Source organism: Chroicocephalus ridibundus, chromosome 5, assembly GCF_963924245.1.
Source record: "Chroicocephalus ridibundus chromosome 5, bChrRid1.1, whole genome shotgun sequence".
NCBI classification, from domain to species: domain Eukaryota; kingdom Metazoa; phylum Chordata; class Aves; order Charadriiformes; family Laridae; genus Chroicocephalus; species Chroicocephalus ridibundus.
The window spans coordinates 51096257-51122799 of record NC_086288.1 but is presented as its reverse complement, the minus strand read 5'-3'; the positions used below and the strand labels follow the sequence as shown (position 1 = coordinate 51122799).

At 36.4% G+C, this 26543-nt stretch overlaps 1 protein-coding gene across 2 annotated transcripts in view; it reads left to right on the top strand.

Annotated features, from left to right (window-relative positions):
- Window positions 1–24446, top strand: part of LETM1 (leucine zipper and EF-hand containing transmembrane protein 1) — a 30422-nt gene extending 5976 nt beyond the window's left edge. The window contains exons 3-14 of one of the 2 annotated variants that reach the window (XM_063335542.1): window positions 1540–1996; window positions 6654–6797; window positions 7834–7971; window positions 10974–11177; window positions 11687–11806; window positions 12438–12569; window positions 13168–13347; window positions 13972–14127; window positions 16503–16637; window positions 17213–17403; window positions 19419–19557; window positions 20997–24446. In XM_063335542.1, coding sequence (XP_063191612.1) covers window positions 1540–1996; window positions 6654–6797; window positions 7834–7971; window positions 10974–11177; window positions 11687–11806; window positions 12438–12569; window positions 13168–13347; window positions 13972–14127; window positions 16503–16637; window positions 17213–17403; window positions 19419–19557; window positions 20997–21146 — 2146 coding nt within the window. In that variant the 3' untranslated portion in view covers window positions 21147–24446. Of the gene's footprint in view, window positions 1–1539; window positions 1997–6653; window positions 6798–7833; window positions 7972–10973; window positions 11178–11686; window positions 11807–12437; window positions 12570–13167; window positions 13348–13971; window positions 14128–16502; window positions 16638–17212; window positions 17404–19400; window positions 19558–20996 lie in introns of both variants that reach the window. The other variant, XM_063335541.1, reaches the window with a different exon arrangement.
- The last annotated feature ends 2097 nt before the right edge of the window (window positions 24447–26543 follow it).

The following is a 26543-nucleotide window of genomic DNA, read 5'->3' as shown; positions in this document are numbered from 1 at the left end:
AGGTGTGTTCAAACAGGCACATTTCTTGTGAAAATTTTTTTTCTTGCAGATTCAGAACCAGTTCTGCTGGCAGAGGTCCCTTCCTTTCTGCCTGCAGAAGAATGTAGATATATGTAGATGGAACTTGGTCTGCAGGCCTGGAACTCTGCTTTTGGGAAATGACTTAGAGTCATGATGGATTGAATTATGCAAGTGTTTTAATCTGGTTTTGAATATGTATTTTATTTTCTTAAAGGAGCTGTAATTCTCATTTGTTAATGTCTCTGCAAGTGTGTCATTTTCCAGCTATTCAAGAAAATATTTTGTGTAGCTGTGTATGTTTCAGCAGTTGCCTGACCATTGAATTGTTAGTTGCTTGAAATTTTAGTTTAAGCTAAAAAATAAAAATACATGTTTAAAAAGTAATAATTTAGTCTTTTATTTGTACAAAGCTCCATTTGAATAACATTAAATGGATAAAACCACCGAAGTAACATAAAGTTCCTTGAATGCATGTGATAAGTATATAAAGTGCTTCTGGCTGAAAATTGAATGAGTGAGGCTAATACTTCTAAGTGTTCAGTAAACTTTTTTTTTTCTCCTTGAGTTGTTACTCATAGCTGTTGAGCCACTTGCACCTATTTTCTGTCCACTGACTGAAGACAAACACATATTCTGGTCTTGTTTTGGTAGTACAAGGGCTCAGTGAAGAAACACCGCAGTCCTTTCCATCCTGTAGACAACTTAATGCTGGTGTTTCAATTTGAGGGACACCTAATGGGACTCATTTATATAAAATATTTTAGCTGCTGTTTTAAGTTTGTCATGTCCTTTTATAAAAGTGTGTACGATCCTACTTGCGTATAGTCATTAGTTCTTCTGTGTGTATGATGAGTGTTTGGGGTGTTCGAGCAATGCTTTCCTTCTAACTTCAGTTTACATTTAATTAAACAAAAAGAACAAAATTCGGAATAATGTAGAAGAGCATTGGTTCTGTGTGCCCCAGCTTAGTACCATGATGGAAGCTTGTGCATGAAGTTTTTGATGAAAAAGGAAAACTAGATGCATGGAGACAGCAAAAGCGGAACTCTAAAGTTAAAATCATATTTCTCTGATAATAATTCTTTTCCTCTAACTCAGCACCTATCCCAAGTCTCCAACTTGTATTTTTTTCTTGAGTAATTTGTTCAAACGGGAGAAGTAATAGAAGGAGCTTTATGTTACTTATGGATTTACGGGTTTATTTTCAAATGTAGCTTTCTAAATGGAAAGGACTTCTGGTTGCTACTCTTTATCTAATTGGAGTGAAATAAGCTACCTTTTCAAATTTGTTTAATGGAACATTCCATGCAGGTTATTTTTTTGTCATGAAGTAAGGCCAAGCGTTCTTTTCAGGTATAGACATCCTGATCTTGAGAGTCACAGTTGAGTGTTTTTTCAAATGATATTTTTCAAATGATGCATTTTATAAATACATAAATTTATGAAACTATAGAAATATATTATGTATAAATAGCTTATGATCTCTTGGTAATTCTTGAATGCTTTTTTCTTTTGAAGGACTGTACACTTTAAATATTGCACTAGTGTCCCTCCTGTTTACGCATACTCCAAAAAAGATCGCTACTGTTGTTGGACTAGAGGATCTGAACAAATACACTTTACTCTTACAAGTTCTTTTGGCTCATGGACGCCACTAGCAACGATGGGTGTTTTAGGTCCCCAGTATCTTCCAGTTAGGTGGTGGCATTCTTCACGTCCCCTTCGAGATGACTCCATAGTTGAAAAGTCGCTGAAGTCCTTAAAGGACAAAAACAAGAAGTTGGAAGAAGGAGGTCCTGTATACAGTCCAACAGAAGTGGAAGTTGTGAAAAAATCTCTTGGACAGAGGATTGTGGACGAACTGAAGCACTATTACCATGGTTTCCGGTTACTGTGGATTGACACAAAAATAGCTGCAAGGATGCTCTGGCGAATACTTCATGGAAACACTTTGTCTCGTCGAGAACGGAGACAGGTACTGAGTAAATAGCAATTCTATTTGAATATCCTTAGCAATTGCTCTGTTTTATTTGAACTGAGTTGGTTCTTTCTGTTGTCTTCTGTTCCTAGAATTAAAATCATTAGGTTTATTTCCCTCCTCCTCCCTATGTGGACACTAAAAATTTTGGTTATGACTCCAAAACGTTTTAGTCTTGTTCCTCAATGTTGAAGATAAATTCCATGTTTTCTAGTTGGAACAGCAGGAGATTCTTTTGTTTTGTCATGTGGATAGCAGTTGTGGTTTGCTCTCAAGTTCCCATCCATGTGCTGTACATCCATGTGTGTACGTGGTCACTTTCTCTGCTTTTTCATTCCAGCTGGAAAAATAGAGGGAAAACACTTCTAGTAAAGGCTGGATCTGTGCTAATTCTGTTGTGTTCTTCTAAACAGAAGAAAAGCTGCAGGCTGAAATGCATGATTGATAGCCAGATACTAGTACTATCTCAGTTATAAATGTATTTCTGAGATAATTTTAGTTCAAAGAAGATAATATGAGGAAAGTTTTTGTTTCATACTTCTGTTTTTCTTTATGGCATGTAGCTTACATCTATGAAACTGTAAAGATGCAACTGATGATTTTAAAGAAAAAGGAAGATGGGAGTGCTTTCAAATTAGGATGACATACATGCATTTCAATAGAAATTTCAGTTTGTGGATGAAGTAAATATGCTTATTGAACTGGGATTAAAAGATATGTGGATATTTAAAAACATTTGACGTGAGCTTATATATGGAAAGACTGCTAATGATAAGCTGTTTTAAAACTGGCATAGCTTAAAACCATTTTTTTCTGAAAGAATGCATTGGTATTCAACTTCACCAGTTCATGAGCAATATGTCAAACATACTGATTTAATAGTTCTCATTTTCTTTTTTTTTTAAAGACAAGATGTTTAAGCAGTTTATACAGGTAAAATATTAGAGTCTGTCTTCCTGCCTTTTTAGAAAAGAAAGAAAGCATTTCAGCTGTTGCTGGAAATAAAAAAAAAAAAGTGCTGGAAGAAATGTTGCAGAGTGAAAAATATATGTGCTCTGGCAGCAGGAGCGAATAGTGTGGCTTGCAGTTCTGGTCCAGTTCTCTGCAGTTTGTACACTGTACATGCAATGTGTTAGGTTCACATCTCGGTCTTCAAAAATTATGTTAAATGATCAAAAATAGGAGTATTTGTTTCTGATAAAATTTCGTACATAGTTGAACATTTTCATTTGTAATTTAAAAACATCATATCTTAATGCAGTATGCAGAAGGTTTTTTTCCTGTGTTCTCAAACAACAACAATTGTTAAATGCACATATAGCAGTTTTCATCTGTGATTACATTTGGTCTCTTTCTACAACAGCACTGGTTGATAGTATTTGGTCTCAGCATCTTCACGCTACTTATTTTTGCTCTCTTCCTTATGCTGTAAAAGAGTATGCTTGGCAGCTGATCCAGTTGAAACGTTGCTCAGCAATAAATATAACAGTCTGCACTGACGTAAGAGAGGGGATTATGTCGTGCCAAGAAAGAGTAACTGAGGATAGAGGGGGATGAGGACTGCAGCACTTCTCAAAGTAGCAGTTCTGGCTTGTGCTGGCTTATTGAGAGCTTTGGGAAAGTTGGAAAACCAAGTAAGACAAATTAATTCATGGTTTAAAACAGAATCAGAAGCCCTCTGGAGGGAAAGATTGGAACCATTGGTTTTTCTGCCTGGTTCACGTTCACTGAGCCGTACTTCTGAGAAATTATACAAACAACGGTAAAATATGAATATCATGGAAATATTTCTGTTGAAAGGTCAGGACTGTATTCTAGAAGGCATGAACCTTTAGAAGCAATATGTTATCTTTGGACATACATGCATTATTCCATCAGTAGATGGATTTATTCATTTGGTTGTCCTTTAGTTTCATCATCTAGTGGTGATAGAGCTGTCTTTCTCACATTTATGTAGTGGTCTAGCATTTGGCCTTCCTCAATTTTTTTTTTGTGCGATTTCAGTATAATTTTGCTTATTTTAAATAAAATAGAAATTTATTGTGCAGGTATAAATTAGTGTTTACGTTGATGTAGCCTGTGTCTTATCTAATGATGTGCGCATGTGTCTGTGAGTGTGCAATACAGTGTAGAAAATGTAGAGAAAAAGTTTTAAGAGCAACAGTAATGTTATTTCTCAATCTAGGTTTTGTGTTTTCTTTATATGGATGTAGAGGATGTCCTCTCTCTTGAATGGAATCATGGTAGGCTTAGAACCCATGGTCAGTGAAAAGCAAACCAGCCTACAGCTGAACAAAACCATTTACATGTGCTTTTTTTAAACCTTATTTTAAGTTTGTTTCAATACAGTTCATTTTTTATGAGTTCAGCCTTGAGTTGTAGTATACTGACTGATTTAAAGAAGTCTCAAAACTTTGATGCCAGATTAGCTACAACTTTGCAAAAGTTGCTCCTGAACTTTAAAAAAAAAAAAAATAAATATTTGAAGTACATACTGCTTTAAATGTATTAAACTGCATATGAACTGACAGTCCTAGAGAAATCTTATCTTCATGCAGACTGACAAATGAGTTATTTCTGCCTGCCCTTTCCTTCCTCTTTGGAGGCAATAATGGAAAGATATCCAAGCAATCTAACCACATTAACAAGCTAATTGCAGCATGGCTAATGCAAGCGAGCTATTGCTTATATAAACCAAAAGTTGGTTCCAAAATTCTGCTTGTACAATTGCTGGTAGGGTCTGGATTCAACAGGATCACATATCTACACTTAGGAGAGAAGGCAGGAAGAAATAAAACATGCAAAATATGATACTGGCTGTCGAAGACTAATTGCTATAGTGCTGCCTCCTACAGCAGGATGGTTCAGAACATGGAAATGAGATGGCAAACACTATGGAGTTTGTGGCAAGTATATAAGCTTTACAAACTCTTTAAGCCTGCAGAGGAGGGAGGAGTGGAGTACATGAACTGTAGCAGCAGACAGAGAGTAGTCACAAGTTTTTCATGCTGTGCTGCCAAATAATGTGTGTGTAATCATGCACCATTGTATTAGGTTCCTGAGCAAAGTTGTTTCCCTTGAGTTAGCAGAGGGTGCAGTTTCATGATTTATGTAAGCTGATCTAGGATGGTGCTGCTGCAAAAAATGCCAGTCCTGTTTGGTGCTTAAATCAAGTTTTCCAACACTTTCCCACCCTTGCCCCTGGCTTTTGGGTTGTACTGATTCCTTTTTGCTTGTCTGTGTATGTATTTATGGATTTTGCCTTGTACCAATACTTGCACTTGCTGTCTAAAAATAGATACTGAATAGAAATAGAAACTTTGTACTGCACTTTATGGAAGTTCTTGAGGTTTTTTCTTTTAGGGAAAACGTACTTGTTCTTCTGACTTTTAACATTTTCTTCCATAATGTCTTACATCTTTTTGAATTCCCTGGTAGTCATTTAACTTCTATTGTTGGAATGAACGGAAAAATCTCTGAGCCTGTAAACAATGGACCAAAGCATCCCTTCTGGGAAACTGAATTTTTTATATACAAAGAAAAATGTCGGACTTTGGATCTGTGGAGTTTGTGCATTCCTCAAACAGTATTTGGTTGGTTTTATGCTAAGAAAATGATGGTTGAAGTTTTACTGAGTTTGTATTCCAGCAAAACATTCCTGATGACATGCAAGCTATACTGGCTGTTGCTGCTGCTCCCCCCATGGATTGGCACGAGCTGTGGGGAGGGGATGGAAGGGGAAGCATGCTTTTACTTTTGTAATAGCATTTATGTTGCCGTTTTTTCCCAATCATACCTGTGTTTATCAAGTCATGATACTGAATGACGCTGCTGTGGCAGTACTGTACTGTAGCGTGTGTCTGATTTAGGAACTGTGTGTATTCCCAATAACTGGTTATTTGCTTCGTAAAATGATGCAGAGTCAAGCAAGATCTGCACTCCCCCATATAACACAACTTAGTAAGCTTCCAACGAATACTGAAGGATTTGATTATAGACCGCACAGCCTAATAATACATTTGTGGGTGTACAGAAATCAGAAGGACAGTATTTATTTTATGCAGTTCAAGATTCAGTAACTAATGCATTGGCCTGCTTCAGAGGATTACTGCTCTAGAAAAGCAGTGATTTTACAAAAAAAAGAATCTACCAAGCTGGGCTCATTACCCTGGATTTAAATGTACATTACAATTGTTATAAGGCAGAGGGGGAGGGATCTTTCATTTTATTCTTGATTACTTAGTCCATAGTAGCTCATGCATGTAAGAAGTGGTAGAGCACAAATGAAGATGAATAAAAGAAGTTAAGCAGCTTTAATGACAACAAATGACCACCTCCTGTTTTCAGGTGCTTTTAAGAGGTTTAAATGAGATACTTGTTCAGTAATCCTATTGAGACACAGTGAGGCTTTTGAAATACTTTCTATAGTGTTGAAAACTGGTGAAACTCTGGCACTCTGTAGTATATAGCAACTTGAAGAAAAAGATACTAAAAACTGACTTTGTCACATCCTTTTAATGTGTTATTTTAAATTTCCTTTCTAACAAATATATGTGAGCTTAAGTGATAGTGTGGATGATCATATCAAGTATTTTTAAAATAAATATTAAAAATTTTGCTTATCTACTCCTTTTTTTGTTTGTTTTCCTTCCAGTTTCTTCGAATATGTGCCGATCTCTTCCGCTTGGTCCCTTTCCTAGTTTTTCTTGTTGTCCCGTTTATGGAATTTTTGCTTCCAGTAGCTCTTAAGTTGTTCCCTAATATGCTTCCGTCAACATTTGAGACAAAGTCTAAAAAGGTAAGCAGGTCTGAATTTATAATCCAGTAATATGTTTTGAAAAAATTAGAGCTTTCCTTGGTAAAGAAAGAAATTAGAAAAATTCTAGAAACTAGAAATATTCTAAAAATTATGATTTTTTTCTTTTTTTTTTGAGTATTGGGGAAATGCTTTTGTTATCTTTATGTCGTTTTGATGATCTTGCTGTTAACATATAATAATTAACCAGTGGCATCCTGGTTTACTTTTTTATATGAGCAAATGCTATCAGGGCTGTAAGCTTCTCTTGTCTTTTTTGCAATCCTCATCTCTATTTTCTATGACTCATAAAGCAGAAATGAAAGCTATGAAACTTTATTTCTTTCTAGTTTGTATTAAAATGGTCAGACTTTGTTTTAATATTTGTAGTACTTATTCTTGACTCAAGTTTTTTGTATGATTTCTTAATATTTAAAATAGATTTTGTGCATAGTTTTGTTTAAACTTTATTTCTTTTAGTTAAGTGTTCTCAGAATTGTTTAGAGCTTTGTAAAAACACACCAAAAAGCCCCACAAGTTCTCATTTTCAGAGCACACAGTACTTACATGAGGTTCATACATAATGAGCTCCCAGTCAGTCACAGATATAATCAGTCATGATTGTATACTTGAGTATAAATAACCATTAATTTAAATTCTGTGATACGTTCCTCTTTGTTTGGATGAGATGTAGTGTAGGATTTCTGTGCTGGATACAAGAGTTGGGAATTAAACAAACCAGTTGCTTAGTTTCTATTTTTTTGTTACTAATTCAGAGGGTGCCTGTTAGTTTTCGCAGGTGAGGCCACTCATGGTGCACTTCACTCTGTTGGCATTGCATCTCATGCTGCATGGAGGTTTGAGTTGACTAACCTATTTTTCAGTATGATCTGGGGATCTTTGAATGTTCTCTTGTGATGTGTTGTGTTACAGCAGAAGTTCAGAGTTACTCCACATAACTTGTCTGGGCACAGAAGAAGTGGTGTTTAGCGCACATATTTCTGGAAAGAACTTTCAAAACCGAGTATTTTTTTAACAGGAGGAAAGATTGAAGAAACAATTGAGAGTAAAGCTTGAATTGGCTAAATTCCTTCAAGACACAATTGAGGAGATGGCCTTAAAAAATAAAGCAGCCAAAGGAAACGTTACGAAAGATTTTTCAACATTCTTTCAAAAGGTAAAAGTTTTTAAAAATTTATTTTCTCTTCCTACCAAAAAAATAGCTTGGTGTTTTGTTTGGTCTATGGTAATCATCTGATACCTTTATTCTGTTGGATTTGAAGAAGCAGAATGTAATAGGTTTTTTTAGGATAGATTTTGGCTTTGCAAGTAATACTTCAGTGTGCTGAAGTTTTACTATTCTTAGCTTTGGCATTCTAGCTGGTACTTTGACTCTCTGTTTTATTCTAGAAGCAGTGTATTTCTGCTCATTCACTTCTTGTTCTCTTTGTTAATAAGTTAATTCTAACATAATTATGCACTCAGTGATTACTTATGTAGTTTTGGACTTTTTTTTTTTTTGAACACTGAGTGTAAAAACTGGGAGGAAGGAGTTATTTTTGAATTAACTGATTAAGACTTGTTGGGGGTAAAGTAAAACTTGGTTTTGGTCAAAATTAATTCTGTGCATTTAAAAACTGTTTTTATAAGCAGTTGCTGTACTGCTGAAATCCTTTTGGATAGTGACTAGAATGTGGTATAATCTGGGGTTTTCCTAGAATGTGAGTGCAGTGTTTGGTGCAAAATTTCTCTGTTCATAAGCAGTTGCTGACAGACTAAATGTCAGTTACCTGCCTCCTATATTGATAGCCTTTAGATTTGACAGTGTTTCCTTTCACCGAGTTGTAGGTAGGGGTTAGGTATTCCCTGGACGGATGAAAAATACCTTCTTAAATCAGGGTAGGATTTATCTCACGCTTCTGATTGCTCTTAATTGTGGGATGTCCAGTAAGAGATTGCGCCAACAACCATCACTAGGTGCTTTGTTGGACGTAAAAGTGTAACCCCTTCCTTTGGGGAGAGTATGTATTTGCACAGAAAAGGACATATAAGTCTGGGGATTCCACACCTGAATTTTACAAATCCGGTCAGCTCGCTTGAGCTTTTCCTGCTTCTCAGTGCTGAGAATAAAGTTTTAAAGGGTGGGGTAATAAGATCATGTTGTTAGTGCCGTGTAGGTTAGCTCAGATGATAATGTTGGTGGGTTTTGCCAGTTGGTATCTGCTTGCAAAGTCCAGGTACTTTGAAGCTTCTATGCTTCTGTTCTTTTTCATGTGCAGAACATTTTAAGTGGTTAGTTATAGCAGTTAGTAGCTGAAGCACTGACGCTGCAGACTCTGGGAGCATGCCACTGCCATGCTTCATGTTTGGAACATTTAATTTTCTTCTGAAAGAACAGCTACTGAGAATTTACATTTGGCGGTTAATTTCTGTGGAAATAAATGACGTATCACTCAGCATTTGCTGGAGGAAGTCCCAAGTTCCTCTGACTAAAAAGAAGTTTCAAGCCCTGCATTTCTTATGTGTGGGTGTTCTTTTTACAGCTATGTATTTCTCATTTGTGCCATGGAGACAAAACTTTATTGATCTCATTTCACTGTACTAGATAATAAATGTCAGAGCAAGAAGAAGCTTAAATGTTTCCCACCTTTTTATGATTCTTTTATAGCTGCTTCTGCAGTGAAGTATTTCGTGCTGCAAGTACCATTGATTACAGGCTTAACATATTTGCTTCAGAATTCCAGAATTTATCTGCGTTGCTTTGTAGTTAGTGATGTACTAGAAAGTTTCAGTTTGTACTCTCAAGAAACAAATGCTTGGCTCTGACAAAATTCAGCTTTAAACAAGGAAGAAAAAGTTTCTCTATTTTTAAAATTCCTTTTTTGGCTCCTGTAGTGAAGGAGCTGTTGAAGTGGAATAACAAGGCCTTTGACCTTTGTTTCTCTGAGTTGTTTTTTCTGCTGCACAAGTATCCTGGAGGTTAATGGACTCAAGATCATCTTGTCTTACAAATTTTTATCTTTCCCTGTATTCAGTAGCTGTTCAGTAAAAGACTTGAGTTGGCAAATAAAACAGGTAGGCATAATAAATCAGGCTGTATAGGTACTGTTAGGTTTTCAGACTGTACTTGATGTCACTTAGCTTATGTTTTCTTTACAGGGCTTAATAAAACGTAGAGGGTTTGGGAAAAGTGTGTTTTGGATATCTACATATTTACTGTTTAGACTGAAGGTGTTAAGTGACTGGGAGGACTTCATTGTTAAGTTCCGTAGGTTTTGGATTCAGTTATATCACTAATAAGCACTTGCTGGTATCCTTAAAATAGAAAAATCAACATTTATACAGGTGATAATGTTTTACTATGACCTGATGAGTCTAGGGAATGATTTTTTCTACTACTTTGAACTGTTATTTCTGCTTCCAGTATTTGGATTTAATTACTGTGAAATGCCACTTGGCAACACATAACTTAAAAGCTTAAGTTTACATTTGTACAAGCAGTTACTTAGAACCTTCCATCAAGAAGGATGCAGAGTCCTTTCCCAAATAGTAGTTTATATTTTGGAATAACTTCAAGTACAAGTGCATTTGCATTGAGGTGCCATAAAACAGCTAGGAACTGGAAGCAAAACAGTATTGTAACCAATGTGGTTGTGGAGAGAATGTAGGTGTCCAAATTTGTGTTTCATGGGGACGCTGATGTCGCAAAATTTTTGCCATTGGACGTACTTCTCACTTTACCTTTACAAGGTGATGCTTTTAAACTGCTTTTATGTTTAGTAAGTATGGCACCATAAATAATACTTGTCACCGTGACTTCTGTAGCAACTATTTATTCGTTCAGATTGTCTTTTTTTTTTTTTTTTTTGGGGTATCTCATAGCGGTGCCAACTCAGTGCTTATTAGTATACAGATGCATTTAATTTTTATTTCTGTTAGTTTTATCTTAAGTAATTTTTCATGTTGTTGGAAACTATGAACGTGATCAATTCTTTTGCCTTTCACAGTAAGTTGTGGGGTTTTTTTAATTTCTTTCATGTCTTCCTTGTGTCCTATTTCCTATCCCAAAATTGATGCAAAGTACTTGACAAATGAGGAGAATATTTTTATTGTTCAAAATAGTGCCCAACCATAACATTTGCTTTGAAAAGCTTTGTGTGTGTTTGTTTTTTCTTACAGATCAGGGAAACTGGTGAAAGACCCAGTAATGAGGAGATCTTAAGGTTCTCTAAACTGTTTGAAGATGAGTTGACTCTGGACAATCTAACCAGGCCTCAGTTGGTGGCACTTTGTAAATTGTTGGAACTTCAGTCAATTGGGACAAACAACTTTCTGCGCTTCCAGCTGACTATGAGGTTGAGAACCATAAAAGCAGATGACAAAGTGAGTCATTCTAATTAGGCACTGGTTAATAATTTTGACATGTAAGGCTAATGAGTGTGTGTGGATAGATGTATATCTTTCTAGGCATTTTCCTTTTTCGTCTTAATCATCTTATTTTTGACCTAACTTAGAAAGAAAAGACTTGAAGAGCTTAAAATCAGAAGTGTCCTTATTTGTACAGAAAAAGCTGACTTTTTTTTTCAATCTGCCATTAATTGCAATGAAAGTAATTATGTTAAAAAGAAAAGCATTTCTATGAAACTATAATTTGTAAGGGAGCTGATAGAAATACTATCTTAGAGAGACTGACATTACCATTATGGAGTCATTAAGAGTACGGTATAATATTCACTATTTAAAAAGTGGAGGTTATTTTGTGTTATCACAGCAGCCTCTAGTGGCTGTTATAAAAATACGGACTTCTGAGTGTGCATTGGCAGTGCACCATTGATGGTGGTTCTTCAGTTTTGAGCTGTTACATGCTGAAGTTTATTTTATGCTTTGTGCAGCTAATTGCTGATGAAGGAGTTGATAGCCTGACTGTTAAAGAACTGCAGGCAGCATGTCGTGCCCGAGGTATGAGAGCTCTTGGTGTGACAGAGGAGCGTCTCAAGGAACAGCTTAAACAGGTATGTTTTTGCAAGACTGAATACACAGACCTAACTTCAGTTGCTGTTTCTGGTTTTTGTTATGATTCTGAGAAGTCATTTTGCTTCTGTTCTCATTAAAGGCTTGGCTAAAACAGTCTTCCTCCTTAATAAGCTTTTGTCATGTGTGTCAGTACATGTGTAAATATGTAGTAGCAGTGGGCTTCTGGTTTTTGACTGGGCCGTGATGTTTTGATGATGTAATTAGATACTTAGACATAAAGATATCCCAAATATGTTTGCAATTTTTGCAGTTTATTTTGTTAATTATTTGTATTGCTTTGTAAAGAACTTTTCTCCAAGTAGATTAGTTTCTTGTCTTTTGGTGTTGCCTGGTTTAGAGTAAGGCGCATATGAAACAAAACACTTTTTCAAATATTCATTCAATACTTCTTGAAATACTTCTTTGAAATATATGAAGTATTTTGTTCAATGTGATTGCTGTAATTCTTAGCTGCTTACAGCGTGTAGTTTCTGTGCTGGGATATTGACTGATAAGTAGTGGTAAAAAAAAAATAAATCAGTATTTACTTTTTTGTGTATGCTTCACTTGATCTGTAAAAAAGAAAAATATCCAAAAGTTGAAGATTTGTTTTATGTGTTGCATTTATAGTGGTTAGACCTGCACCTGAACCAGGAAATCCCTACTTCGTTGCTTATTTTATCCAGAGCCATGTATCTTCCCGATACCCTTTCTCCAGCTGATCAGCTCAAAACAACACTTCAAACACTGCCAGAGAGTGTTGTAAGTATTGATGTACATAGTCTGTAACCAGCTTTCAGTATCATTGCTGAAGATCCATTCAGAGAAGTAGATGTTCTTCTTGGTTCCTTTCTTTTTGTTGAAAAACTAAACCATAGACCAATTATATAGAGACCTTCAAACACAGGAGAAGTTGGATAATATGTGGAGGGGTCTGAGAATAAAGCAAATAAAAGGCAGTATTTCATTGCATGTTACTAGATAGTAATAGCGTAAGAAAATTTAGAATACACTTTTTACTTTTATAAAAAACAGTCTACGATCTAGGCAATATAAAGACATTAATACATGAAAATGTTGACGATGATGTGTAGAGAGAGAAATGATCTGAGTAGATTATTGGTAATCTTGAGAGAAAGAGAATGAAGAACATGTACAATTTAAGGGTGGAAAGTTCTCGTTTTCAAAGAAAGAGAATCCTCTTTTCCTGAGAAATGCAAAAATAGGGTAACTTGTGGGGGTTTTAACTGTGTTCATTAGCCTATCTGTACTACCTGTCTCAATAAAGATATATAAACTTCTTCTGTTATGTGCACATACCTATATATAGACTTTAATAGACGACTTCAATTATTTTTAGGCCAAAGAGGCTCAAGTCAAAGTGGCAGAAGTTGAAGGTGAAAAAGTAGATAACAAAGCACGGCTGGAAGCAACGCTTCAAGAGGAGGAAGCCATCAGAAAAGAAAACGAAGAAAAAGAGATGGAAAGGTTGTCTGAAGCTGCAGAGAAAGCCAAAGAAACCCTTCAAGTTGCAGCCATAGTAAGTTCTGCTCTCAATTATTGAGAAATAAATATCAGTGGTGTAAAATCTAGCATGTTACGAGTTACTGCCTCTGCTTTGGGTGTTGCCTGCCAGCAACTGGACTTTAAATCCACAAATGGAAGATGTGGGAGAATTATTAAAACAAATTGCAACATAGAAGGGTTCGCTGTGAAACATAAGAGATTGTCTCAGTTTTGGGTATCTTTGATTTCTCTTTCCGTTTAGAGTAGTAAGAGAAGCCTTTTATTCCTCTAGCACAGGTAGTGGGTTGGTTTGTTTTTTGATTTACCCCACCCCATACTTTAAATGTTCATATCTTTGGCTTTTTCTATTTGTCATTAACGTGGTAATGTCATTGTATAATAATTGACTATGAAAGCTGCTGGCCTGCTTTACTGGTGAATTAAGCTTCAGGAGTTCACAGGCGTTGTTCGTTAAGTGCAAGTGGGTATTTTAATGTGAAACAGCTCAATATGTTGCAGTTTTTCAACGTCTTCTCATAAAAATGTCTGCGTCTACTTTGGCAACTATTTCTATTTAGAGAAGTCATTCTTTACTGATGCTAATATGGATAATGTTATCTTTGTTTTAATTAAAACTTCATGGATCTTTCAAATATAGAAAGAGGTGGAATCAGCAATAGATCTTGAAGCAGCTGCTGTGCAAGTTAAAAAAAGTCATATGGCTATGGATACTGAAAAAGAACTGGCAAGGGCAGATATGGCGATGCAGTCGGAGATACTGAAAGATACAGCACCAGTATTGGAAGGCATTAAGGTAATCTGGCTAACTGTACATTTTTGTACTTTTTAATGTACAGATTCAAAACATCCATGTAAGAACCATGATAAATTGCCTGGCTGTCCTTCAGTTTTAGCTCTATCACCACGTTCTCTCAGTTAAAAACAGCTAATTAGTAGATTGCAAATTCTTAACTACCAATGCAGAAGTTGAAGTCAGCATGAAACATCTCTGAGTATCTCATCTATCTATCTATCTATCTATCTATCTATCTATCTATCTATCTATCTATGTTATTGAAACTAATATACCTATTTTGGGGGGCATTTCCACTGTCTGTAGATGTAATGGATCTATGCATGTTTAATCTGTGTATAGTTAACACATGACACTTGTGGTCATATCCCGTTAAGTCTCATGGATTTGTGTGTTCAGTTTGTTTAAATGTTTTGTAACCTGCTCCTCCTCTGCTGATAGTAGATCTTCCTTGCTCCAGACTTCCCCATTGGTCTCAAAGACCTGGGATTCCTGAAGGCCAATCATACCAGTAAAAACTGAGGAAGGCATTGACTACCTCTGCCTTTTCCGTGGCCTCTTGCACCAGAGTCCTTGTCCCATTCACCAGCAGGCCTTCATTTTCTCTTGTCTTCCTTTGGTCCTGATGTACTTGTAGAAGCCCTTCTTGTTGCCCTTCATGTTCTGCACCAGTTTTAAATCCAGTTGGGCTTTGGCTTTCCTGAACCAATCCATGTATGCTGGGACAGTGTCTCTTTATTCCTCCTGGGTCACCTGTCCCCGCTTCCATGCCTTGTATGCTTCCTTTTCATGTTTCAGTTGTATCTTGAGTTTTGTTTGTAGCCGAGCACTTTATCTTTGTCCATGAGGTTTGATGTCAGGATTTTTCTCAGTCTCATTGTTGTTTTGCAGAATAACAAGTTGTTTGTTTTCTTTTTTTAAAAAAGTAGTTTTAATTAGAAAAATATTTTCAATTTTCCTGGACAGCATCATTATCTACCTGCTATTATTATAACATTGTTTACTTTAGAATGCTGCCAAGAATGTTTTAATGGTAATAACAAAATGGAAGTAATCCACATTTGAAATCATGCATTGTTGTGACTTGGCTGACTGTAGCTGGGTGCATGATAGTGCAGCCATGAGGAATGCCGTGGGAGGGAGACAGGCAAGGCTTGGGTAATCTTGTTTGGAAACAGCAAGGACGTGTGATGTCGCAGCTAGTTCACTCTTACCCATCTGGCATAGCATTTAAATTGCTGCCTGCCACGACACCAGTGCCGTGAGAACGTATGACACCAGGCTCGCCACAAGAAAACAAGAAGTAAAGTTAGCGTGGCATTTCTTAACCGAGGTTACAGCGTGGCCTGTCCCCTAAAGACGCTTCCAAAGATTTTAAACACCATGGAATACATTCTTCCCTCTTGGAGGAAAAATGTAAGACTCCCAGCTTCTTGAAGATGACTGATTTTTGTTTGAGACAGAGGAATTTGTTTTCAAACTGAGTTGCTTTCATTTTTTTTTTTTTTTTTTGGCTAAGGTGAACTATAGATATTTTATTAAAATCATAAATAAGGTTGATGCCTAGATATTAACAGTACTCTGAAACACTTTGAGTTGACAAAGGGGCTGGGTGCCTAGTTTGTGAACTGCCCCGTAGTTGTTTCTTGGAAGTGTATCATCCTTCTGCTCTGTGTTTCTGGCATTCTTGTTTGCACATGTCTTTCTGTACTGCACTCACATGGCTGTTCAGAGTTAAGGAATTCAAAATAAAAGCTGGTGTCTGAGTAAGATTAATATGCTAATTGTAGCTATCATTATGGGATTTTGGCATTTTTAATGAATCATCTTGAATTCTTTTTTTTTTTTTTTTAAGTATTCAGTTGGGGGTTAGATTTTTATTCTCAGCTTTTCAAGAGACAGGTATACTTCACAAACTATGGATGTTGATCCTTATTCTCACAAAGGTTGTTGATGATAAGTTTGATTCAACTCAGCTTCCTGAATTTTGCTCTGAAATTTTTTTTGTGTAATTTATCTTTCTTGTACATAGTGAATCGTTTCTCAGTTGTTTGGGTTTTTCACCCAGCAAAGGAGGAAGTTAAATATTTTTAAGTGAGACAGTCAAGTACAGAATTTCAAATAGTCAGAACCCACATAATGAATCACATTAGCTGAACTTACTACTGGTGCACTTAAAAAATAACATACCATAGCAAACTAATCGCCTTAGCATTTAAGAACTCTGCATTAGCTTCAAAATGGCTATGACAATATTGACTCCATTGAACATGGAAAAAGAATCTTGAGTCTATCTTTTCTGGTAAAAGACTTGAAATCTTCGAGGAAAACTGCAAATGTGCCTTTCACTGATTTGTCTATATTTTCTGTTACAGGGTGAGGAAATCACTAAGGAGGAGATTGACATGCTGAGTGATGCTTGCACCAAGCTGCAGGAACAGAAAAAATCACTAACAAAGGAAAAGGAGGAGCTTGAGGAATTGAAGGGTGATGTCCAGGAGTATAATGAGGTGAAGAATGGAGCATGGAAGTTCTTTTTTTATTTCTGTTCATGTCTAGTTTTAGCATAAATGATCCACACATTTAAAGATTGTCTTGCTTGGATGTCTCTTAGCCTGTAGTTGGTAGCTGAGTGAATGAACTGTGTGTGGGACAATGCAGAGCCTCATTTGCTTAACATGTTTAAAGCCTAGTTAAAATTATTGGAGTAGTTCCCACCAGATGAGAATGCTGTTCCTGCTCTTATTCCCAGGATTACTAGACTAACAGGTGCTAACTAACTACTGCATGCTGCAGTTCTTTCTTATCAAGCATAGATGTCAGTATTACAGATACTTCAAGTTATGTAAAATGAATCTTATCCAATCTTATGAAAGATGTGGAAAATTCACATTTAGGGGGTGCCTGAAAAAGGCAGCAGTGTTAGAATTTATTGTTCTAATTCTGGTTTGGCTTTATATGTCTATACGTTTGCATTTCATTTACAAATGGCTGCTGTCTTGAAATGCTAGTCAAAGCTAGTAGTGTCTATTGTTGAAAACTGACACTGACAAAAGCTTTTCTCTTTCTTGACCGTTTCTTTTAGGATTTGCAAGAGATAAAAGAACTCTCTAAAACTGGCCAGGAAGAGGTAGTGGAAGAGTCAAAGGCGAGCAAGCGATTGACCAAGAGAGTGAACCGAATGATTGGGCAGATAGACAAAATTATCAATGAATTAGAGACAAGTCAAAAGACGGCGGATGTAAAGCTGGACAGTGGTGATAGTCCTGCTGCTGGGTAAGTGACTTCAGAGTACTGAATGTGTCCCTGACTGTTCAGTCTCACTTTTAAAGTGTCTGATGTGTGACTAGAAAAGAATTAGCAAATAAGTTGTTGTTTAGAGTGTTAAGGTAAATTATTTTAAAAATAAAATTAACAAAATCGTACTGTAGATTTTCTCTTTTTTAAGGTATGTTAAATATGGTTGAAATGAGGAAGAGAAAAAGCAGGTATAATTCCCCAGATGCTATTTCTAAGGGTGTTCTGAAATTCAAAGTGTTGATTAGTATCTTACCGTCTTGTTCATGGCTATAGTGCTAACGGTGATGCAGATGAAATCATGCCTTTAGTCATGCTACTCATGCCGTAGGTTTGCCAAGTGTCTTTGAAAAGGTGCAGAACAGCATGATAAGCATATTCATATTTGGGGTTCTTTAGTAGTGAAGGTGTTAGTGAGGAAAAAAATTGCAAATAAGTCTATTCTTTTTCTGGAGAGAAATGGGGAACAGATCTAATAGAAGTAAGGAGATCACTTTACATGGTCCCTTTCTGAAAATTTGCTTCATTTCAACTTTAACAAACTTGTAGGTTTTTTTATAGAAAGATCTTTCTTGATGGTTTCATTGCAAAATTCATTTGTCAACACTTCTCCAGGTCTTAATGTTACTGGAGAGTCTCTCAGACAATCATATGTTGAATGGTCATATGTTCCATATTACAGGCACTGAAATACCTAAAAACTGTGACTGTAATTCTCACAGTTTACGCTTATGAATGCTGTATTAATCTTGTTTATGCGTGTGCCATTCATTAAGAGAGCTTCTCAGCTCCCATAGAGCATAACCTAACCAGAAATAAGGGTTCTGCTTTTGTTGCTTCCAGTCTTGTTTTTTTCCAGTCCCCGGGGCAAACGGGGACTTTGTTTCAAATTTTGTGTAATAAGATTAAGGCAGCCATATGAATGGTGCTATAGAGAAGTTGTTGATCAAAACCATCCGAATTTGTAAATTAAAAATGCAGTATAGAATCACCTTGTTCTGAATGCAGCTATACTTTATGTAATGTATGGTTTTGTGGATAATTTTGTAGGTTATTGTGGATAACTGAAAACTATTAGTTTAAATATTGCTTAATTGTCAAAGGCTTGTTTTTGAACCTTTAAGTTGTTGCAGTCGTTACCAAGCCATCAAAAGTCATAGAAACAACACAAGTCGAGGACATTTACTGGCAGTGTGAGAAATGCTTCTTGCATAAAAGTCAGTCTGTGCCCAGAGGTTAGGGACAGGTACGGAGCTGGGACTATACTAATAAAGCCCTGCTGGTTAATATTTATTGGGTTCACTGTCTCCTGCATTTCAGCTTGACCTGTGCTGGAAGACATTCTTCAAACTAACAAAACTACATAGGCTAGCAGGGGCTTTAAGCTGCAGAAGACAGACAACTTTAGCTTCATGAGATCAGTAAGCAGACAGTGGAAACATGTGAAACCTGCTAGTCATTATGTCAATTTTAGTCCTTTCTTCTACAAACTCCATTCCTTGGTATGAGCAAATGAAGCCTATTTTAACAAAATGGCTGAATTGCTGAAGTGGTTAGTTCTCAGCTTTTGTTTTCCTGTGACTTTCATTAATTTTGTATAGGCCAGCCTCTCTAAATCTAAAAGGATGACTTATATGCATGGCACTGTATCTTTGATAAATGGGGACGAGGGGACAAAGGGCATTAGATACAGTCTAGGAAGTATAGAAACTGTGGCAAACTTTATTTCAAATAATACTGGATGCCTGTATTTGTGCAATAAAACATGTGGAAACCAAAACCATGAGATTCGATGGTAAGGTAAAGATTCATTTGAAATCTGCGTGCTGATCAGTAATTCATTTTTGCTTTCTTGCACTCTGTTCAGGATTACAAATAAACAATTACTGTTTTTAAAAATGAGCTGCAGTGTAGTGACTTTCAATACTGCCTTTTGTCAACTTTACTCCTTTGGAGTAACTGCTTGCCATGTACAGCTTGTGCTTCCTCTTCAGGGAGAATCTCATCAGTATTGCTGAGCTAATTAACGTGATGAGACAGATTCAGAAGATTCCAGAGGAGAAACTAACAAGGATTGCAGAGGCACTAGATGAAAACAAGGATGGCAAAATTGATATAGATAATGTTGTTAAGGTAAGTCTGTAGACTACTAAAAGAAAGTAAGGTTAAGCCATCCTTCAAACACTGTACCTGTTTTGACTTAAATTCATATTGCTGTCTTTTGCAAGAGTCTTGATGCCAGTGAGGTTTTCGGGAATATATTCTAAATAGGTCTTATAATACATGTTAGCATCTTCAGAATTTATATGGCTATTTGGGGGGGGGGGGGGAATCTTTATCCTGTGTCTATTAGCCAAATTGCCTTTAAAGCTGTAGGTTTTCCTGTATGCATAGGACATGCATATAGGTTCTATGCATATGCATAGAACTTGACGTATGTCAAGTTCTGTAAAATATGGTGATTTTGTTATGCTGCTTATTGAATGGGAGAGAGAATGTGAAGGAGCTTTAGAACTACTTTAGGAATACCGCTATTCAGCCAAAGTCTTGACATAATGTTTATAGATACACTTTACATCAACACAAGGTGTAACAGCTTCTCTTGCCTCCTTGTATACCTTAGATATTTCATTGGCACCTGTATTTCCTATGCTTGAAAGACATCAGACCATCAGCTGTTCTTTAGGTCCACTGTAAATGACTTGTGTTCTTTGCCCGCTTTGTCCTGTTGTCTTGTGAACATTCTCGGGTTTTCCCTGCGTTTTCTTGTTTCTTTTTTACTTGGTGAATTTAGAGAAGTCCTGAAACTTACTTCCTTGCAAGTAATTTTCCTACTCAATACAGAAGTAGTGCTTGAAGTTAGGACGCTGTGGCCAGCGAGAAAATATGGGATCAGTCTTTTGAAAGACATTTTTCCTCTCTACTGAAGCTGTCCCAGTAGTGATTATCTTCCCTGTTGCTCTGAATAGCTGTTGTACATTTAGCAACATGGGCAAAATGTACTTCTCAATTCTGCGTGTAATGCAGTATAATTCTAAGAACTTGAGGGGCTTATGCTAAGAATACGTTTGTACAGAAAGCTAGATAAAGGAATTTTGAAGCGCCTGCTACATTTTTTTTTATTTTGTTTTCTGAAAGGCCTACCCCCCCCCCCCCATTTTTAAATTTTTGTAGATGTATGCCTATTTAGTACAGTAGGTCTTTTTGATAAAGTTAACCCTGTAAAATAAGTATTGTCTTAAATACTGTTTCAGCAGAATTTGAATCTGAGCTTTTCATTGCAACAGATTGAATAAATGGGTCTGTTTTACTAATGCTTTAAAATGCAACTCTGTGTGCTGAGGGCAAAAGTTCTACATAATTTGTTTTAAGTTTGACTCTTTTTAATGCTCCTGATATGTTTGAGGCACTGGTTGTGGTTTGAATTTATGTTTTCAAGTAGGAAAAAACCTGTTTTCCTTGAACATGAGACAACTGATTACATTTGTTGTCTTAACAAAATTTATGATATGAAAATGCCTCAATTATGTAAAAATTAAACACTCTCTCAATTTCATTTTATATTCGCGTAGGTAGTAGAATTGATTGACAAAGAAGATATTGATATTGGCACCAGTCAGGTTGCTGAGATTATGGCACTGCTTCAAAAAGAAGAAAAATTGGAAGAAAAAGAGAAAGCAAAGGAAAAGCATGATAAAGAAGCTGTGGAAGCAAAGAACTAAGCTTCAGAATCTGAAGCTAAACTCAATTGTAACCAAAACCTTGTATATCTTTCTATGTCTAATGGCTACATATTACTTGAGCCTTTGTGATTATGGGAAGTATTTTGAGCTGATTCTAGTAATAAATCATAGATATGTTTTCTGACATATGGGATGACATTTACGGTCGTCAGAGAAGTGATTTATTGTCATTCCATACAGATGAAAACAAAATACGCTTCTTTAGCAGTGCTCCTGCCCACAAAATCATGTATTTGCACTCATTGTGGTACAGTGATCCATTAAACGTGCAAGTTTGCTGTATAAATTAAGTGTATTTGTCATGGAAAAATGTTTCTCATTTATTTTCTTTCGTCATTACATGGGGCCCAACCTTGCTTTGCTTCTGCCTTTTAGCTTTTTCAGAAGTTAATAAACTTTCTCTTCCATCACAATATTACATATTTTGTAACCTGTTAGTGAAGATTCTGTGGCTTCAGTAGTAGCTCTTTAGACTGAGTTATATTTAAGCTAAATATCACTAAGCCATTGCCTCACTGACAGAGAATGTGGCATTCTAATCACTTTTATGAATTCATGATTATTATTTTTTTTCTGTTGAAGGGAAAAAGATTTCTTTTTCCCTAGAATGGAAACTTCCCATGAAGTTTGCTTCTTATGGGTGCCTTAAATTTCTTAAGATGAGGGAGTAGAGAATGTCACTTCTACTCAAAATTCCATGAATTACTAAAGCGTTGGAATCACAGGAGCCTTTAAAATAGTTTCAGAACACAATCTGTCACACAAAATCAGTTAAAGTGTTTGTCTAAATAGCAAAATGAAAATAATCGCAAGGGGAAAATGTCAATTGTGATCTTTTTGCTTATTTTTTAAAAAAAAATTTAGTTATCTTCACGTTTGTTGTTTTTCATCTGATAATTATTTATACCATAACTAGGTTTCTTACCTCTCAATTTTCATCTCAGGTATAAAATCACTAGCCGGGTATAGTCAAAGTACATAAATACTTTCATCTCATGGCCTTACTTACTGTGCAGTCAACAAGTCATGTCTTGTATTGCCAGTGCTTTGATTACATCATTGGCTTTTTAATTAATTGCTTATAGTTACTGTCTTTAACTGTGTGATTAAATACTGACAGTAGGTCAAGGTTTACTCATTAATGTCTGTCCTTAGTAAATTTTTAAGTTTAAAAACCAGAATACCAACTCTAGGATGTTCCATAATGCCTGGTAGCCTGAATTTTCCACCGTTTCTTAAAATCTCTTATGAAATAGACATAGTGTGACTTGAATCAGCAGGGTTGCGGTTTGGCTTTTTTTATTTTGCACCCAGTATTATAAAATATGTGAACATCCTTGATTTTGTGTATCCTATAGAGAGCACATCTTACAATGGCGCTGTACACAGTGATATTGAGGTGGGCAGTTAGTACTTAACGCTTTAGTCATAGTTGCATATTTTCGTAGAAAATGTTGACTCCCAAGTGTATTTCAGCATAATTCCATGTTCACTATTTATCTAGATTGGCTAAATTATTTATAAAAACTCATTTGAAGTTAGTGGAACCAAGACAGTTTTGACAGTCTCATGGCTTGCACGATGGACCATTGTATCTAATTGCTTCCAAAGCAAGATGTACAGTAAGATGTACAGTACCATTAATTCTAGAAAAAGGGTCAGTGTGTAGTTCAAGTATTGAGTTCATATTCTGTACAGTTTGCAAAGAAAGCTGCTTACAGTAAGATCCTCCTGAGAATTACTGTAATTGTATCTGAAGTGTAAAATTGCTGTGGCAAAGCTGAAATTTCAAGTCAATACGATCTTTGTAGTTAATGCACCCTGAAACAAGGGGGCTGTTCTCTCCCTTGTAAATCAAGATTTACAAGGAAGAGCATGACAGTCAGTTTGTAGATTTTGAAGATAGGACTTCACTAGGTGCTCTTTTTTTTTTTTTTTAGGCCAAAAATTATCTTAGATGAAAATGCCAGAGTAAAAATAATTTCACAAAAATGCAATTTAAAAACTAATTTTACATTGTATAACGTACAATTAGAATTATAGGGCTTTGAATTACACTAAATTTTGCAGTTGCGTATTTTCATTTTGAAAACGATGTATAACAATCTTACTTGACATTCCTGAAACATGATAAAGATACTCTAAAATTGTGTGCTACCTTTCATGCAATATCAAAAACCTAAGAATTGTGGGCACTTGAACGCACGCAAGTTTAAAACAGGGAAGTAGCAGAAAAAACTTTTCAAAGATTTATTGATTCAAGTTTTACGGAGCTTTAACGATCTTTACAGTAAATTATCTGGTGGTAGTATTTGGGAGTGTAAGACTTTGCTGCTGTTCTTTTTCCGTGTTTACTGTTCACTTAAATTTTCTGTGGATAAATAAGAAGGGAGCCAAAAATAGTTGTGGGTTTTGTTTGTTTTGTTTTGTTTTTTTTTAATAAGGAACGTCCTGATTAAAATAATTGCGATACATTTATTGAACACTTTTAGCCTTTGGACTTGTTTGAAATTTGGCATATTGTGAAATTTTAACAGGTTACATAAAATACATTTAAATGTCAATCACAAATGTCAGTTTTCCCCTGTTACTGAAAGCGTTTAGAGGACGTACGCGTCAACCGCAGCAAAGCATTTTCGCGGGGAGTATTTTCCTTCTGATGTTGAAAGTAGGCAAACCCATAACAGCTGGATTTGATTGACACCTGTTCTGCGAGTTTAAAATGATTAGGAAGCCCTGGGTGATTCCCGGCTTTGAACCTTCTCGAGCAGCTCTGTCCAGGCGATACAGACAACTCCAGCAAATCAGTGGCTTGAGGACTACCTTCAGGCAACCGCCTTTCTTGTCTTTCGTGTTGACCAAAAAAAACACCACAGAAGCTGCAGTACTTTCAGAGAAAGGAGATGACTTCCGAGTGTACAGTAACTGGTCAGAACTTATTCCTGAATGCGTATTTAACCAGGAGATGTAAATATTTGTTTAAATAATAAAACAAAATATATGTGGGATTTCGGCAACCTTGGGACTTACACAGGCAAAGCCTCTAAGCTCAGAGTTAGGCAATTGGTGAGACTATTGTTGGGGTTGTTTCAGATTCAAATAAGATCAGATTTTTATTATAAACTATTCAGGGGAAAAGATGTAAAGCGTATAAAAGCTTTAAAAAACCCAACAATTTAGCAACAAGCGTGAAAAGTAAAGTAGGATGTTGTTTCTTCTTCCCCTTCAAAACAAGCAGGTTAAAGGACCTGTTTTGTTGGGGAAAAAAAAAAAAATAAATTTGTTTCCATTTCATGTTAGCTCCAAAGATGGTTTTTACTGAGATTTTCATCGCTGACTGCATGCTGTGAGAGTAAATCTGTATCAGACAGCTCATTTAGTAGGTAGTTTGTCAGCAGGACTGCATGCAGGTAGAGAATATTCTCGTGCCAGGATAGTACCTGACACTTAGGTAGGCTTTGTCTGGGGGGGAAAAAGTTACATCTTTTATACAACTCCAAAATACTTCTTGTAAGTTTATATCTACGTACCTTGCTAATAATTTAAACTTTAGCTACTTCAGCATGTATTCAAATATTTTAAATTGTTTATATCAAATTATTGGGTATATTTAATTAAAAGGATAATCCCATATTCTGTTCTTTGTACGTATTTCAAGTTTTGCTTTTCAGTTGAAGAATTTCAGCCTGTGTTAATAAATTTAAGTTGAAAATTGTTAGTGCTCTGAGCATACTGGTTCTGTGTTTGCCATAATGCAGTATAAATTTTATTAAGTTAATTGGAGCTTGTGTCCTTTGTTTAGTTATAATAAATGTATCACTTTGAAGTCTCATTTCTCCATTATTTTTCTGTTGCCTTTGATATTTAATGTTACTTTGTCACTGTTCAGATAAGATGTCAGTCACAGTGATGCGCAGTGATGAGCTGAGTATTATAACTGAAATGTTTGGGGTGGAAGAGGGCAAGTGAAGGACAAATCTTTAAACCTGGGGAGGTGGTGGATTGTGTGGGGTTTGAGGGGGATGTTAATTCTTGCAGAAATTCTGTTGACACCTGTGGGACTGCTTGTGTGGCATAGTGAATGAACTGCGCTAAACCGCTCTTTCTAACTATTGCATTTTAGGTATGAAAATGGGGAGCAGTGTGCTCTTTACTCTAAGGAGCTGATGGAAAGGTTGAGATTTATTCCAAATAGGATTAAGTCTCCTTAGGAAGGATCCACGTTTGGTCTTTGTCCACATTAGGAGAGAGAACACATCTGAAATGGTGCCGCAGACTGATTATTTTATGCCAGGCTGTGCCCTTTGCCACTGATTTTGCAAAATTGTATGTGTTCCGCTGTAATCTTAATGCTCTTCACAAGGTTCATCTCAGTGTACAGCAGACTTTTAAGTCTTGGGCATATCCAACAATATGCTTTTTCAATTAAAAGCTGTTAATGTTTTATTAACAAGGCTCTCCTCCTGAAGCCTTGGTGGCCTGGGTGGGAAGGCAGGGAGTGCCAGAGCCACCAAGGTGTCCCGTGCGCCTCTGGTCCCTTGGAAATAACTGAGCTGTCTCAAAGGTAACTTGTATTGATGCTGCTCGGGAAGCTTCGGCGCTCGTCTCGGCCCAGCTGTGGTCGGCGCTGGTAGAAACGCATAGCAAAGAAGATCCAGACCCAGAAGATGTGGAGGTCCTGGTGCAGGCACCTGGGCTGACAGAAGTAGTTAGTTTCTTGCCTGCTTTCAAGTAGGATTTGGGAACATGCAAACATTGAATCTACCTTGTAGCATCAAAGTATTTTAACGGGTGCCCGAAAACAACCTCCTGAATAACTTAACAGTTAAGCTAGGTTGGGTTGCAGATGTGTCCTTTCTTTGCTTAAAGCCAAATATCAAATAAATGGCTCAGAAAGTAGCAGAACTTGTTCCTTTTAAGCTTTTGCTTTAAAATTTTCCTTTAATGACAGGTTTAATTAGGGTGAATAGGACTGTTGTGCAGCAATGCGGTAAAACAGACTGGCAGAGAAATTGTGGTGTTGAGTTTGTAAAGGAAATGTGGACGTTGGCAAGTGCATTTGGTCATGGTTACCCGTGTCCTGAATGCCCAGGAAAAAGACTGACTTCTGGATCCAGTGTTGCTGAGTTATATTGGTTGTATCAAAGAAATTTTACTCCTTTCTAAATCTTTATTACACATGTATAACAATTATGTCTAGTTATTGTTACAATCAAAAGAAAAAAACAGGGTTTTTTGGAATCTCTTGCCCTGATGTAGGAGGGAAACGGAAGAGCGGTACCTGTGACCAAGCAGAGTGGCCCGGCCGGTCTGGCTGGTGCATAGGTGGGAGGCACAAGCCAAATTCAAGTCTCAGAAGAGCTGAGGCTGGAAGGG